We start from the raw sequence: 16668 nt of genomic DNA, 5'->3' as shown, positions 1-16668 counted from the left end.
CTGAACTGGGAGGGGCCAGCACAGGCAAAACATCTGGACTGCAGAATCTGGAAGCAGTTTGAACCTCCTGATTGGGACCTCTTTGTGATGGGGGTGGAGGTAAGGCACCCTCCACCCCCTTCCCAAACTGTTTATTGCACACCGACCCCTCGCCCCGAGTCCTTCAGATAAAACTAAGCACGGTCTAGAAGAAGCCTGCCACGACCACCATGCTATCTCCAGATCCCAGATGCTTGAGGACTAGCGACACAGGGAGCGTCAGAGCTGAGGCCTCAGGCTGGCCTCTGTTTGGAAACAAGGCACTGGGGCCAGGAAGACCTTTGGCCCCATCCAGCAAGGCAGCTCTGAATATGCCAACCTAAAGATCAAAGTAGGGAATGGAATTTTTATGAAGGATAGATAAGAGCGTTGAAGGGAGGAAAGAAACCATGGTACAGCCACGGTGGTGTAGTACAATAGTTAAGAGCATGAGCTGGGGCAACTCCAGTATGACTGCCACCTGAGCTTTGAACTTGCTTGGTGACATCAGAGAAACCTCGTTCTGATTAGGCTTTACACACACACACACACACACACACACACACGGTCCCGCTTCCCCATCTGTAATAATGGGGCTAACAAAATTAGCCTACCTTGCAAGGTCGTTTTTGGCACTGAAAGGATTACTGGGTGAAACTAACAATTCTAGCAATACTAGCCTGCCCTGCAAGGCTGTTGCTGGTACTGAAAGGATTGCCAAGAAAAAAAAATGCGTGAAGCAATTCTGAGCAATTTTCAGGATAGCATGATATTATGGGAGAAGGGAGCAGAGACCCAGGTTCAAGTAGCAGCAGCCCACGCTCAAAATGTGGAGGATGGGCCTTTTTAACACTTTTGTTAACTAGTCCAGAATCTGTACGCACAGAAAGAGATGTTTGCTGCTTTAATATCTCTTATTTGTGTGACTTATTCATGAAAGCTCCATTTTAGAAAGACACACCCCTTCCCCAACCTGTTTTGAGCATAGCTTTCTTGAATCTGGTTTATACCTTTCTCTTCTACTCTCCCTTATCCTACTTCATAATACTACTTAATATTTCTTGAGCACTTTCCCCATGCAATCAAAGTCCTTAAAGGATTTTATTCTGGCAATGTTTGCAACAACCACCCTGCAAGGCAGGCCAGTGTGACCAGACACTGGAAAATCGCGGGCTACTCACGAGACAGAAGTCAGCAGTGGAATGTGTTGAGGTGGCAGGGAGATGGACCGAGCCAGAAAAGAGCAAAATGGGCCCAGGTGAGGGAAGAGGGTCATGGACAGAAAACACAGGAAAATATTTGGTGCAAGCAAGCTTAGCGGGTTTGCTTTGACAAAAATAGGAGCTGTGATCTTGAGATGCGTGCAGATATTTTACATATGCACAGGCACACACCTCGAAAACGGAGGGGCATTTGTCGTGCCCCAAACCACCAAAGTTTGATAGATGCCATTCTTGTAGGGAACACAAAGCAGGTCAGAGCCAGAGAATTCTTGGTTCGGACAGCCTCTCTCTTCTGGGCTAAGGGGACCTGCTAGGGGCTACAATTCCCCATCCCAGGGGCTGGGTGTCATTACCTTTAAATGGGATGAGAGTGAGAAAGATCCTTTTATTCTAAAAAAAAAAAGGGGGGGGGAGCAGGCCACTTTTGGGGTAAAAAAGTGCAGTTGCTGCAACGATGAGGCTACCCAAGAGAGAATATTTTAATGAGGGGTGTTCAGTTCACCGGAACTCATCTCACAAAAGAGAAACAGGACAACGCCACAGAACGCTTATCAAGTGCAAAATTCCTATGTCCCCACTGTTTCCCATCCGATCCCCCACCCTCATCTGGGAAGGACTCCCTAGGTACACCAGTTGCTGGGGAACATGGGCGGGAGGGTGCGGTGGCACTCCTGTCCTGCTTGTGGGTCCCCCTGGGCAACTGGTCGGCCACTGTGGGAACTGAATGCTGGACTAGATGGACCCTTGGTCTGATTCGGCAGGGCTCTTCTTAGGTTCAACTCCTTCTGGCCATCGCCAACATGGACCCATCAGTGCAGGGTCCCTCCTCCAGAATCTTCCCACCCCGAAGGAACCAGGCTGCAAAAGGGCCAGGCATGCGTCGTCCCCTGCACGTGGGCTGAGCTCCTGGGCGCTTGCTGGGGGGGGGGGGGTGTCCGTGTCCTGGGCGCTTGCTGGGGGGGGGTGTCCGCGCATAGCGAGCAAACGCCTCTTCCCTCTGCTCCTGGGGGCTCGGAGGCACAGCCCCTCCCTTCCCCCCAAAGCTGTTCAGCATGCATGGCGGTGCCCTTCCCGGAGGACAATGGTGGCGGGGGGGCGCGCACGGAGGGCAGGGTCGGCATCGCCGTGCCGAAGGGCCTGGCGACGGCTCCCCAGGGCCGCCCTCCGAACGGCCGGATGCCGCCGCCGGTGACGGGCGCGCGGCCAGGCACAGCACCTGCCGGGAGGGGCCGGGCCGGCGGCGGCCGCGCCAGGCGCCGAGCCGCGCGTCGCCCCGTGATAAGCGGCCCCCGCGCGCCTCTGGCAGCGCCGAGGGTGCCGGGGAGGCCCCCGCGCGCCCGGGCGCTGCTCCCCTTCGAAACGCGCCCGGACCGTTCGCCGCCGGCGCGGCCGCCAAACCAGCAGCGGCAGCATCTCCGGACGACACCTCGGCCCGGCGCCCCCGGCCCCGGCGCCTCCCCGGCGTTTTGGACCACGCGCCCCGGCGCGCCTGACGCTTGGCCACGCTGGCCGGGGCGGGCGGGAGTGGGGCCCCACTGTCCGGAGGGCGCCGGGGTCACGGAAGGCTGCCTCACCTTCTCTTTGGGGGGCCACCCCGGAGCCGCCAGCTCCCGGGGAGCACCGTCCCGCGCGGCGCGGCGCGGGCATCGCTGGGGCCGGGGCGCCGCGGGGCTGGAGGGCGGCCGGGGAACGCCCGCCTTCCGGAGAGAGGCCCCCGGACGCCGTTCCCCGCGTCCCCACGAAGGGCGCCGCAGCCGGTGCCCGAGACGCCCCCGCCGTTCGGCCGCGGCGGGCCATTGGCGAGGGGGGCTTGCACGGCGCCCGGGCCCCAGGCGGGCGCCCGCCCGCCCTGGCCAGCTCCCGGATCCGCGGGGGCATGGCCAGAGCGGGCCGCGGGCGCGGGCCAACCGCCTCTGCCTGCGGCCGCGGAACGCGGGCTCGGTCGCCCGACACCTGCCGAGGCCCAGCGGAGCCGGACGAAGCCCCAGGCACGCCGCCCGCCCGCCACAGACCTGGCTCCGGGTCCTCGGGTCTCGCCGGCTGGTTGCCCATCGCGCGCGCCCCGCTACGGCCCCCGCGGCCTCTTCATCCCTCGCTGGCGGGCGGAGGGCGGCGGCGGCGGCGGGGCTCCCCGCCGGAGCCAGCGAGAGCCGGGAGCAGTCCCTCCGAGGCGGCCGGCCCCGCGGACAGCCCGCTCCGGCCGCCGCTGCGCCGAGGAGGCATGTCCTGTCCCGCCCCGCCCCGCCCCGCCCCGCCCCGCGGGGCCGGCCGGGCGGCGCGCACGGCGGCGGCTGGGAGAAGAGCGCGGAGAGGGCGCTCGGCGCGGAGGGCCGCGCGCGGGCGGCGGGGGCACCTGCCGGGGCCGCGCGCCTCGCCAGGGCCAGGGCCGGCGCGGGCCTGGGCCCCGGGGCCGAGCCGCGGGGGCGGAGCGCCAGGCGGGCCGGGGCGCGCGGCCCCTCTGCCCCTCGTGCCGAGCGGGCGGGGCAGAGGAACCGGCTTGCGCGCGGCGGGCTGCGGGAGCCCCGCGGCGGCGGCCGTAGTCATTTTCGCTGATAACGACGCTGCCTTGGCCGCCACTTCTGCCGAAAGGTGAATGGCGTGTAAAACAAATGAATTCAACAGCGGCAACAGCCGAGTGTTTAATCGTTCCATAAAACTTGTACGTTGCTTGGCAATAAACAAATTAGGGCACAAGCCCGTGCATACTTCGACAGAAAAAAGCCCTGCGACTCCCAGCATTCCCTAGCCATGCTGGCTGGGGAATGCTGGGAGTTGCTGTGGGGCTTTTTTTTCTGTCTAGACATGCACAGGATCGTGTCCTTAATAAATAATCTTGTACATGTCAGTAAAAGCAATTGTGTGTTGTGGTGGTTACAGCGGGGGTGGGCAACTTGTGGCCCTCCTGATGTTTTGGCCTACAACAATGGGAGTATATTGAATAGGGCTGATGGGAGTTGTGGGCCAAAAGGTCTGGAGGGCACCAGAGTGAAGGGTGGTTTATAAGAGGCGCAGCCCACTTGTAGGCCAAAACATCTGGAAGGCCACAACTCCCATCATTCCCTCACCATTGACTATGGCTGATGAGGGCTGATGGAACTTGTAGTCTCAAACATCTGGACAGCCACAAGTTGCCCACCTCTGCTGTGCAAGAAGAAGGAATACCTCTAATACATGTTGGGCATGTTTTGTTTTGTTTTGTTTTAAGCAACTATTGACATTAAAAAGAAAGGGGGCTTGGGATAGACCAGGCAGGTAAATCCCAGGACCAGGGATGTCCCCGCCAACACTCCACGTGACCAAATCTTATACTGTTGTTGCATCTGCAAACGAACATGCTGGCTAAGGAAGCAACGGCATTTCTCCCAACAAAGTATTCTCAAGTGATAGCCAGGATAAAAAAAGAAGACTGCTTCCATTTACTATTAGTCATTGGGCAGATTAGAAATGTAATCAATCAATAAAAATAAATGTAAAAGCAGACATCTCTGTTCCTAATGTCATTGTGGAAATCAGGGTTCGACAACAACAACAAAAATACAACCAAACAATGAGGAAGGGGAGAAGTAGTCACAAAAATGTGTGACATTTGACATACACAAGTGTGCATTGGCAAGCAACGTGAGGGCTAGTAACTTCTTTGGATTTATTTCCAAGGCAGCTGAACAAGGATCCCTGAGTCATGAGCTCCAGGCAGCTGTTCTGAAGGACCGCCTCTCTCCTCCTTTCCCCTTTTCAGAAATAAACCCAGCTGGCCCACCACCAAGCCCTTTTGGCACTTGTGGGAGGGGGCTGTGGCTCAAAGAGTACACACTTTGCATGCAGAAGGCCCCAGATTCAATCCCCGGCATCTCCAGGTAGGGCTAGGAAAGAATCCTGCTTGAAACTCTGGAGAGCCATTGCTGCCAGTCCAGGCCAACAATCTTGGAGTTGGTTGGTCTGATGCCGTCAAAGGCAGCTTCCTCTGTACCTATTTAAATCAGCCCTTTATTCAGAATCATGAGGACTGGAATCTTTACTTTAGGGGAAGGACAGTAGCCCAGCTGGGCAGAGCCCCTGCTTTGCATGCTGAAGTTCCCAGGTTCAATCCCCGGTGTCTTTAGGCAGGGCAGAGGAAAACTCCCGCCTGAAGCCCTGGAGAGCCGCTGCTGCCAGTCAGTGTCGGCAATACTGGGCTAGCTGGACCCAGGGGCTGACTCTGTATAACGCAGTTATCTGGGTTCCAAGACAAGTCAGCAGAACCAACATCCGCCTGCTGCTGGCGACATGGAAGAGTGCTGAAAATCAAGGTATTTGTTCAAGACACCGCACTGCAAATAAAGGACTAGCCGTATCGGCGGGGGGAGGCTCCCCCCCCACCCCGTTCGAAGGTGTCCCATCCCCCCCAGCCCCAGAAAGGGCATGTCCTGATCTCTGTTGACATCTTGGTTCCAACGCCTCTTTCCCCAGTGGAATTTGGCTGGTGCCAATTATCTGTCAACATGTTGCTCAAACCAAGGCATTAGGACTCCAAGAGGTTTCCTATTTCACCTCCTCCTGACGAGCACACACACAAATGCAAATCCTCACGGCTGGCATGGACCTCCACTGGGCAAGCGCGAAATGCCAACACTATAGATATCTAGGGGAGGCCCAGCTGAAAGAGAGAATGGCTCCCCCCCCCCAACCTTTGTGTGTGGGGGAGCCATTCTCGTTGTTCTAAGCTCTTTGTTATTCCAAGTTCATTTAATGCAATTATGTTGCTCGAGGCCGCCCAACATGGTCCCTGGAGGACTTCTGGTATAAAATGATGAAAGACGATATTAAAACATGGTACCCTAAAATAACAAATAGAGGCATTAAAACACCCTCTTATTGTTGTTGTTAAAGGGCGCATGGCATACAGTGTCCAAAGTGTGGTGGAGAGCCAGGAACCATTTGCGACCAAGGCGGGGGGAGAGAGAGGCCACGGGCACGCTGATCCTGCCTGCGCACAGTGCCAAATGACCGCTTCCGAGGCTCTTGCCACGCACGGCACCTTCTGTCAACGCAGGACTGAATTTCATGATTTATTTGTAGCAGTTTTACCCCATTTTTCAGCCAAAAAAAGGGGGATCCTGGAGAGGCTCACAAAGATTAATAATAAGACAGTCTCTGCCCTCAGGCTTCTAATCTAAAAGATACAGCACTAAATGAAAAGCGGGGGGGGGGGGAGCCAGCACTCGGGGAAGATTGCCACCAGCTTAACATAGCTTCAACAAGGGGACCAGACAAATACACGCAAAAGCTGCTTTCTTCAGGACAAACTCTTTGTTCATCTACACTGGCAGCGGCTCTCCGGGGTTTTGTCCAGGGGTCCCCCCCATCACAGGCAACCTGATAGTTTTTTAAACTGGAGATGCTGGGGACCGAGCCTGGCACCTTCTGCATGCAAAGCAGGGGCTCCGCCACTGAGCTCTGGACCTTCCTCCGTTCACAGAGAGGGCAGGCCAATCCAGGGCTTCTCGGCGCAATGGCCGTTACAGAGCCCCCATGTGGAGAGGCAGCAGCCCACCAAAGACCATAGGCCAGGGAACATCAGCCGGAGAGAGCTGCTGCCCTCAAGGCCCCGCTTTGGGGCTTCCCCAGAAGCATCGGGCTGGCTGCTGTGGAAACAGGATGCTCAGGTGGGCTAGCGAGGCTCCACGATCAGAGTCAAGGAATCAAGGCATCAGCGGCTGTTTTCTCGGTCCTCTGCCCTCCAGAGCTCTGGAAACCAGAGGTGGGACGAAGCAGAGCTGGCCTCAAGAGCTGGCCTGGTCGGGCACCCGCCAAGGGCCCATGCCCCAGCAGGGCCCCCCTGAGAAGAGCCCCCTGGACTCGCTCCTCCTCTTCGCCATTGCACCCTGCTTTTGCACCTGCTGCCTCCCGCTCTGGCCCAGGCGACTGAGGGGGAGAGAAGGAGCAGCAGCAGAGGCCGCGGCCTCCTGGCTCCCCGGCTCCCCGCCTGGCAAGCGAGCCAGGGGCACAGAGAGGAGGACGAGCAAGAGCGGCTGGCGCCCATGGTGGTGACCATGGTGAGGAGGAGGGAATCTCGCTACGGGGCAGGACCTGCTGAGGGTGTCTTGCCCAAGAGCCCTCAAAATCCTGGAGCCAGCACCGGGAACACGGGGCATCTCGGGGGTTATTGGACTTCAATTCCCATCAGCCCCGGTCAGCGTTGGTCAGAGAGCACAGGAGTCACAGTCCAACAGCGCCTGAGCACCATGGCGTCCCCAGTTCCCTGCTGTAAACCACCCACCACAGCTCAGAAGGAGACGCAAAACATCTCCCCTCCTTTCGCATGGACAGCCCCCCCACCAGGAATCCCATATGCATCTCATCCCCTGGAAGTCCCCCCAAACCCCGGCCTCATTAGCGCGTGCCCCCCCATCTGCATCTGGTAAGGGAAGAACGAAGAGGCAGTTTGGCGGAGCCAAAAGGTGCCTGTCTCCCTGGCCCGGCGTTCCCCTTTGATGTGGCGGATCGCAAGAAACAGACCCTGCCAAACCATGACCCTGTCGGGGCGGAGGTGGCGGAACCCCCACCCCCGAGGGCTGGCAAAGCCTGGCCTTCAAAGGGAATCTTTGCCTTTGCTTCGGTCCTAATTGGGCGCCTGTCTGCATTTTATGGGGAAATTCAACGGCGCGCAGAGGCGTCCAGGTTTTATTATTGCCGTTCGCCTTTCATTAAAAACATAAATAAATAATATAATATAAAAATAAAATAAGTAATAGAATGTCGTTAGGAGAGAGGGACCAACAGGAACAAAACCCAAGAGTTCTCTCTTGACCTCTCTGGGGGCTGCGAGCTGAGTCTAGGTTTTGTTTTGTTTTAAGTTATCCTTCGAGAAGGAGGAGACGCTGCAGAGAACACCAAGGTCGAACGTGCCCCCAGGTGCAACCCTTCCCCACATCTGGGTGAGTGACCTTGAGCGCAGGTTTCTGCTCCTGGTGCCACAGACCGTAAATAACAGACGCTGCTCCGCCATGTATGAACACAGCATGCAGGGTGCAAAGCTCTCCCAGAGAAGTTAATGGCTCTCCTAACCAGCCTCCCCTTCTTTGACATGCCCGGAGCTTAGCCCGATAAACTGACCGTGCCTTAAAAGGAAAGGTTATTTATTGTATGAATTGTTTTCAATTAATTATTAGTTGTAATCATTAGTAATAATAACAGTGATTAACATCATTAGCAGCCATTCCAGCAGGCTGCACTGAGGGAGATGAGAGGAAGAGCAGGGCCATTCCACCAGCCCTGCTAAAACTATTTTTTCCTCTTCCCTCCTCATTCCTTTTTCCTTGTGTGCTGTGTCTTTTGAGATTGTAAGCCTGCAGGGCAGGGGACCATCTGGTTTAACTGACTATATGTAAGCCGCTCTGCGAGCCTTTATGGCTGAGGAGCAGCATAAAAATACTTCTAATCAATAAATACAATATCAGCCGGGGATGATGGGTGTTGCAGTTCAACACCTCCGGAGGCACCAGGTTGGGGAAAGCTGGTGCAGACGAACTATCAATACTCTGACTCTCACTGTCAAGTGCCAGCTGCATTGATTCCAGCAGAGACAGGCGCTTGGCAAACGCGTGCAGACGCACGTTTCCTTTGCGAGAAGCGGTGCGCACGAGCTGGAGCAAGAAGGTTTGAACGTGCCACGAGCAAGCTCTCTGGGAGTATTTCCACCTGCAGGACTGGAGCAGGAAGCTCAATGCAGCCGCGCCGGGGTGGGGTGGGGTGGGGTGGGGTGGCGGAGAGAGCGTTCTCACTGTCAGTTAATCCTGACTCCCCCCCCCCCCGCCCGACTCAAAAGGCGCCTGCAGCGTAAACTCACCCTGCTAGGAGAAGGGTTTGCCACCATTTAAGCATTCAGGCTGACCACTGGCACCCTCTAGCGGGTATTTTGTGTCAACGATTGGAAGTGGCGGGGGGAGAATGAAGGAAAACCAGACAGATAAAAGAGTTCAAATTCAAACGGTGTTAAATACATCTATACAGTTGCTTGCTTCCCTCCCCTCCCACTCCAAGTGAAAGGAAGCTCCGCGGAGAAAAGCACATTATACCTTTTATACCACCCGTCTCCAACCTTACGTCCTCCAGATGTTTTTGTCTACAGCTCCCATCAGCCCCAGCCAGCACAGCCCATCATCAGGAATGCTGGGAGTTGTAGTCCAAAACATTTGGAGGACGCAAGGTTGTGGGAAGGCCGGGGCAAGAGATGGGTACGTCAAACCCCACAGGTCTACAGTCTGCTTGGCCTGTCTTAAAACTCAGACAAATGTCTGAACATATACAGCCCAAAAGGAACAGATGAGAAAAGCGATGGAGCCAGGCCTCCAGTTTACTTTTTGGTACCGCCAATCCAAACCACAGGCTAAGCGGGGGAAGGTGCTCATATGAAGGAAGAAACAGTGAGGGGTTCTCAACCCTGCAGTGCCAGTTATAGCTACTTTCCATATATGTCTTTGCCTGCTAATTGCCTAAATCTTTCAAATCAAGTCATATCTGCTGTAATAATGCCATTAGCCTTATTGCAAAAGCCACCCTGCATGCAACAGGTTCAGACCTCTGGCAAGGGCGATCTGTCCTTTCCCTTGCTACATGGGAGGAAGAGGGATAAAGAGAGAGAAAAAAACAGGGTGCCAGAAAGAGGAAGAAAGGGAGGTGGCAGAAAGAGAGAGAGAGAGAGAGAGAAGTAGGGTGCCAGAAAGAGTGGGAGTGAGAAAAGGTGATGCCAGAAGAGAGAAAGAGAGAGAAAAGGGGGTGCCAGGAAAAAATAGAGAAGGGGGAGTGCCAGAAAGAATGAAAAGGGCATGCCCGAAGAGAGAAAAAGGGGGTGCCAGAAAAAGAAAGCGAGGAGGGGTGCCAGAGTGACAGCGAGAAAAGGGGGTGCCAGAAAAAAAGTGAGAAGAGGGATGCCAGAAAGAGTGATAGTGAGAAAAGCCAGAAGAGAGAAAAGGGGGTGTCAGAAAGAGAGAGACAGAAAAAACCCTTCTCTGCCTGAATCCCTGGAGAGCTGCTGCCAGCAGAGGAGACAACGTTGGGCTAGATTGACAAATCACCTGACATGCATTAAGCAGCTTTCTATGCTCCGCACTGTGCCCCCGTCTCCCCGTCTCAGGGCTCCAGGGGCCACACTAAATCAGTCCGCACTCAAGGCACCAGTTGCTAACTTCCATGATTCTTCAACAACAACAACAAGGTTTGGGGTTTAGCTTTCCCAGCAGAAAGAAGATCCGAGCAACCAGCTCTCCGGTGCTTCCCTACCAGTGCTCGGCCGCAGCCGGTTCTCAGCCAGCTCCGAGATGGCCCCCGTAGTGATGGTCTTCTTCAGCCGGGAGCCCCCCGAGGCTGTGATGACCCCCGGCTTTGTAAGCATGTCTTCGCTGCTGGCTCTCTTCAGCTGCAAGACAGGGAGGAATGTTAGAGAGCTTGCAAGATGGGACAGCGAAGGTATTGGTCTGTCTCCCCAGTTGTCCCCTTCCTGAGCGCTCCAATCTGATCCAGAGATAAAAGTATCCCCTCACACAACATGGTCCAAACAAGTAGCAGGGCCTTCTCAGTTATGGCCCCACTACACAAACCTTCCCAAGGAGAACTGCCTATCCCCTTTGTATTTTTCTGGCGCATCAAGGCTTATTTGCTTTCAAAAGCCTTCTCAGCCTTTGCTTGGGCTTTTCATAACTGAATGGTGCCTCTCTTTACCATGCAAAGCAATCCTGAACATGGTTACATGGAAGTAAGCCCCATCAACTTCAATGGGATAGGATTGCCATCTTAATGTGATCTATATTTTAAAACTTTAAAAAAATGTATCATAATTTTGACATTTGTTGTACATCTGCAGAAAGGCAACTCACAAAAGTTTTAAAAACCAGTCCTGCTAATACTGAACTCAAGCGGTGAGTGCCAATGGTGTAGTCATCAAAACAGAGCCACTGAGAAACAAGAGGGAAGTGTCAGCATGCTCGGGGGGTGGGGGGAATGCCAAGGTTTGCAGAATTGCTTGCTGGGAGTGATGGGAACTGTAGTCCAAGACACCTGGAGGGCGCCAGGTTGGGGAAGGCTGATTTAGGACTTGACCTCAGTTGGCCTGCCGGAGACACCTGCAAAGCTCTGACCCCTGGCCTCGCAAAACTGAGACCATCCCCCGTGCTCCTGTCTCCTCCACAGCGGCATTTAGCTCAACAGATGGACTGCAGAGAGGCTTCCTTTCATCTCTTTGGCTGACTTAAAAAAGAAGAAGGAAAAAAAGTGGGGTACGGCAGATCCCGCTGGAATGCAGCCACCTCCGGTAGCCAGCCAGCTACACATCTGACGGGGGCCCTGCATTTTTGCCAAAGCTTCTGCCGATCCTCACGGGGAGAAGGACTTCCTGACCTTTTTGCTCCTGGAATGAGTTCCAGGACAAACGACGCTCCTTTGATGCCCGGGACCATCCTCTCCTTTGCTTCACGGAGCTTGGCCTCCGATTGAGCCACACATTTAAAAAGCCACGGGCCCTTTCCGTGTCACTTTGTCACGGTCAGGGATGGGGGGCTGTCCCACGACTCCGTGCAAGCACAGAACCGGGTCCCGGATGTGAGATTCAGCAAACGGAATTCAACAAGTTGCTAGACCTTAGGGATGGAGCCGATTATGACCTTATAATCGGGGTGCCTGGGTGGGGAGACTGAACAGGATGTCAACAGGAACACCTTGCTAAGCCGCTCTGGGGCAGATGTTTAGTTTGTTATTAACAGTTTATTAGATGGGGGGGTGTTTTCCAGTACAATGCAAACAGTAAACATGTCTGCCTGCTCCTGCCCCTATGCCCTCCCCTCTAGGTTTCCCCCTCCCTTCTTCACATTTTCCTGTATTCAGAGTGTAAAGGTTTCATGTCTATAAGTAAAACCATTAAGCAAAAATTGGATAAATAAAGAGTTATAGTAAAAAAAAAAAAAGAAAAAAGAAATAAAAGGGTTGCGTCATGCACCTCTCTTTGCAGGCCTGCGCTGGTATGGGAGGGGACACCTTGCAAAGCATAAAGGAGCCTTTCACAGAGGCTGAGGAGCAGAGAAAATGACATAACCATGGGGTGCTCAGTACAGATCCAACTCCTAATTGCAGATATCTCAGAAATATCAACTCGCCCAACCTCCAAGATCAGCCCCCGAGGCCTTTCTCTTAGTCCCGTCCTCATGCGAAGTTAGACAGGCAGGAGAGAGAGAGACAGTGCCTTCTCAGTGGCAGCACTGTGACCTTAGAACTCCTTCCCACTGGAGATCTGCCAGGCTCCCTCTCTTCACATGGCAAAGACCTTTTTTATTCAAGCAAGCTTTAACTAGCGACCGTCTCTTTATGTGATGCCTACTGGCATTTTAGTACAGCTGCCTTTGGATATTTTGACCAGTGTGGTTTATAATTTTAAAGGATGCATCATACGACTGTTTCGCTTTACTCTGTAATATTTTCTCTTTTCTTGTCAGCTGGTTTGGTTGCTGTTTTAAAAGAAAAGTGGGATAAGAATGAACTAAAACTACATCAAACCATGGTTTCCAAGCCTGTTTTGGAAGATGGATTTCATGCACAGGTCTTAACCATGGTTTGAAGCAGTGGCAACCATGCCCCACACACAGCAGCAGGGTATGTGGAGAAAGATGAACCCAGGTCCTTCTTGCCCTGTTCAACAACACAGGGAGCCATGTGTGTGTGCGGGGGCCAATTATTTAGATGCTCGTGGTGCCTGGATTTTGGCACCCTGACTTGGAAATTCCCAGGCTACGGTGTGGCGCCCACCTTGCTGAGGCGAGAGTCGAATGCAAGCGAGGTGGAAGACTTGGAGGCTTTCATGCCCGTCGATGCGGCGGGCACGGGTTTTCCTCGGTCCGTCCCGTGGCTCCCCTGTTTGGACACAGCACTCCACGGCCTGGCCGTGCTCTTCATTTTCCTTCCGGATGAGGAGTCAGTCTGCATAAAGAGACAAGGGTGGGGCCGGGGGGTTGGGGAGGAGGCATGAGAAAGGAGAAAGATGCTATGAATGGTTTTTGAAAGCTTCTGGGACACCCTGTCCCCCCTCCAAAACAAAAAACAGGTGGAGGTGGAGAACACCTGGCACTGGCTTATCCAGCAGCTGGAAGAGATATGCTGGATCTTTTCTGATCTCTCCCATACACGTGCGTGCACACACACAGAGCTGGAAAATCAAGAAGGCCACAAAACAGCTTCCAGCCCACCGCATTTTTCACACATACCCCACCCTGATGGCTGCCACTGAAGGAGTGCTGAACAAGAATCTAGTGCCTGAACTTGCCTTTTTCCTCTGCCCTCCCAATCCCCTTTCCTTTTATGGGGATTGTCTTTTTTTCTGTCTTTTTTTTTTTTTTAAGATTGTGAGCCAGCGGGCAGGGACTGTCTTAAGAAATATCTTTGTAAGCCACCTTGGCAGCCTTTTGGCTAAAGTGCGGGATAAAAATTGTATGAATAAATAAAATAAAAATGAACAATAGGAACACTGAAGGAGCATTGAACGAGACTGACAACAGTGCTCAAATTATAGGTGGAGAGGGAAGGTAGGCAGGCCATTAATCCCACGAGCTCTACCCTCAGGCTCTCCCCCGAGTTCAGCCAAATCACATTCCTCCTCATTGCAGCATTCTAAAAAAATTAATTAAAAAACGAAGGGCACGACAAAAGGTAGCCAGGGCATGTGCCCACTGCAGGCCCTCCTGTAATTCCAGCGTTGGGCAAGCTATCCGGTTCTAATGATTTTAGACCCCAAAGGATACAATTCATGGTTGGGGGTCTGGAAGGCAACCAAGGGGTGAAGTTGGGAAAACAGAGACTGGGGGCCAGGGGAGGAGGAAAGAGAGAGAGAGAGAGAGAGAGAGAGAGAGAGAGAGAGAGAACGCGCGCAGCTAGACAGGAGAGGAGCTGGGCTGGAGTGATTGGCTTTGGAAAACCAGACGCCTGTTGGCCACTTGCATCACTTAACTATGTGGTACGGTCCTACCACCAAAAGAGGTTAGGTTGGCGGGAATGCTGGGCAGGAACTTTTCCATTGGTCACGTCCCCTGGGAATGAGGGGAGTTCTACTCCAACACGTCTGGAAGGCAGCAGGCTAGGCAAGGCTGCACAGCATAAAACAGGGCAACATTTAAAATGCACTAACACTGCTCTTCTCGTCCGTTGCTGTTGTGTGCGTTGAGGCTCCCCCACCCCCGAGTAGACAGACTGTAGCCCTGTGGGGGTTGATGTGACCACCTTCAGCCCAGCTTCCCCCAACCTGGTGCCCTCCAGATGTTTTGGACTACAACTCCCAGCATTCCCAACAACGTCCTATCTGCACGTACCTGGGAGTAAGCCCCGCTGAACTCGGTGAGGCTGACTTCTGAGGAGAGGCGTATAACGGGGTTGTGCTGCAGGAGAGACCTGCTCTTGCTGGCCACCGACAGACTTCGCCTTTCCCTGCCTGTGGCACCGTCCTGGCCTCAACCGCGTGGCAGAGGATCCTGGGCGCCTCTCGGCCCTCGTATTCGACACACACACACCGTCCTTAGCGCGCACATCCCCACTCGGCACCACCAGGAGAGGGTCACCGCCCCATCTCCCTCCAGAAACCTCACGACTCTGAAGCAGCAGTTTCTGCTTTCCTGATGTGGCTTTTGAACCGGATGCCACAGAACAGCAGCCTTCTGAAGGCAGAGGAGTGGGCGGAAGAGAATTAGATGGCAGATTGCTCTCTCCTGCATTCTCTCCTCCTCCGGTGCTGGTTCGGGGCATGGTGTGGGACCCAGGCTGGGGCAGAAGGAGAGGCAAAACAGTCCTCCGGCAACCATCGATACTGCTAACAAAGCAAAACACCCCCCCCAAAAAAAAACCTTGGCACCCCCTTTTGGGAAATCCCGAAAACTAGCCATGATGGTTACTAGTCAAGGTGGCTCAACGGAACCTCCAGATGAAGAGGCAGTCTACCCCCAAGTATCAGGGTGTCCTTGTGGGCTTCCCAAAGGCAGCACCTGTGGGAAATAAGATGCTAAGAGTAGATAGGCCTTTGGTGAGATCCAGCAGCGCCCTTCCAATGGCCTTAAAAACGTGTGAAAACCCCGGAAGTGTTCATTGAGTCTTATTTAATTTATGACGTCTGGAATGGTTCCTCTAAAGCAGGCATGGGGAAGCTCTGGCCCCTGGGGCTGGATACGGCCCCTGGGAGTTCGCCATCCAGCCCAGTAGCTTCTTCCCTGGCCCCCTGTGCCTCGGAGGGCAAAGCAATTATCTCTGATCAGCAGTTGATCAGAGTGGAGAGCTTTTCACTGTAGGGCTCGGGGGGCAGGACCAGGGAAGAAAGCACACTGGAATCTTCTCCCTGCCGCATTTTAATGCTCACCGCAACCCTGTGAGGTAGGTCAGTCCAAAAGAGAGCAGCTGGCCCAAGCTTATCCAGCAAGCTTCATGGCTGAGCAGGGATCTAAACCTGGGCCTTCTTGGTCATTATCCAACACTCACAGCTGCTACACACACCACAGTTCTATGTCACCGTGCAAAACATCAGCATATATGTGCCTTAGTAAGTAACACAATCAAACCCCAAACACAGACCCCTGCCTCGAGGGGGTTGCAACAAAATTCAGATGTGCAGGGGGTGGGGGAAAGAAAGGCATGGGGTGGCCGCATTTGGAGACGATATAAGAACATAAGAAGAGCCATACTGGATCAGACCAAGGGTCCATCTGGTCCAGCTAGATGACAGAGCTTGAAAAGGCAGAGAGAGAAAAGTACAACCAAAAATGACTTAGGGGGCCTGACCACCTCCCCTATGAGCTGGGGGGTGGGGGGATTCAAAGCATTCACAGCCTTTTAACTTTAGCACGGTAATCCCCCAAATTTTGTGCCATCAGAGAATTGCTAGTGGGTCACTAGAAATAAATTAAATGCTCAAAAGCTTCTGTGAGCCCAGAGATCCCTCCGAACACAGAGAGCGCCTGTTGTATCTCTGAATGATTCACTGGTCTGGTCTTGTTTCCTTTTAATTGGTCTTTGCTGGGTGAGGGGAGGAGCTCTGTTGCATCCCTGCATGTGCTTCAATCACTCCTGAAGCAAAGGCCCAGCAGAATTACCTGCCCCGAGACGAGGCTCTCTGGGGCACCCCTGTGTGACATACTGTTCTGGCTTCCCCTCCTTCCAAACAGACTCTGCCTGCTGTGGATCATTCTGACCCGGCTCTGGCACAGAGAGTGTGTGTGATTGGCAGAATTCAGTCACTCATGAGGCACAGAAGAACAACCCACCCTCAGAGGAGGCTGCCTGTCGCATCTCTGCATCAGGCTTGCCTCCCTGTAACAGAGAGGCATGCCCTGATCAGTGACTCACGCTGGGGGCAGCCTTCTCCACGGGCAGGTAGCTTCTATTCTCCCTCCCCAAAAGAACAAAGGATGCTTTGGCTACCAGAAGCTTTGGA

At 54.2% G+C, this 16668-nt stretch overlaps 1 protein-coding gene across 5 annotated transcripts in view; it reads right to left on the bottom strand.

Moving 5' to 3' along the window:
• SPECC1 (sperm antigen with calponin homology and coiled-coil domains 1) overlaps window positions 1-16668 on the bottom strand; it is a 97958-nt gene that overhangs the window by 73969 nt on the left and 7321 nt on the right. For 2 of the 5 annotated variants that reach the window (XM_084822935.1, XM_084822933.1), the window contains 2 exons: window positions 13011-13181; window positions 10500-10635 (listed from right to left, as the gene is read on the bottom strand). In XM_084822935.1, coding sequence (XP_084679061.1) covers window positions 10500-10635; window positions 13011-13157 — 283 coding nt within the window. In that variant the 5' untranslated portion in view covers window positions 13158-13181. Of the gene's footprint in view, window positions 1-3253; window positions 3440-10499; window positions 10636-13010; window positions 13182-14563; window positions 14690-16668 lie in introns of those variants that run through there. The other 3 variants (XM_084822936.1, XM_084822934.1, XM_084822937.1) reach the window with 3 other exon arrangements.

This window comes from Heloderma suspectum, chromosome 16 (assembly GCF_057233095.1).
Source record: "Heloderma suspectum isolate Gila_16-S chromosome 16, 16-S_ref, whole genome shotgun sequence".
Lineage (NCBI taxonomy): Eukaryota > Metazoa > Chordata > Lepidosauria > Squamata > Helodermatidae > Heloderma > Heloderma suspectum.
This window is presented reverse-complemented; position numbering and strand designations above follow the sequence as displayed.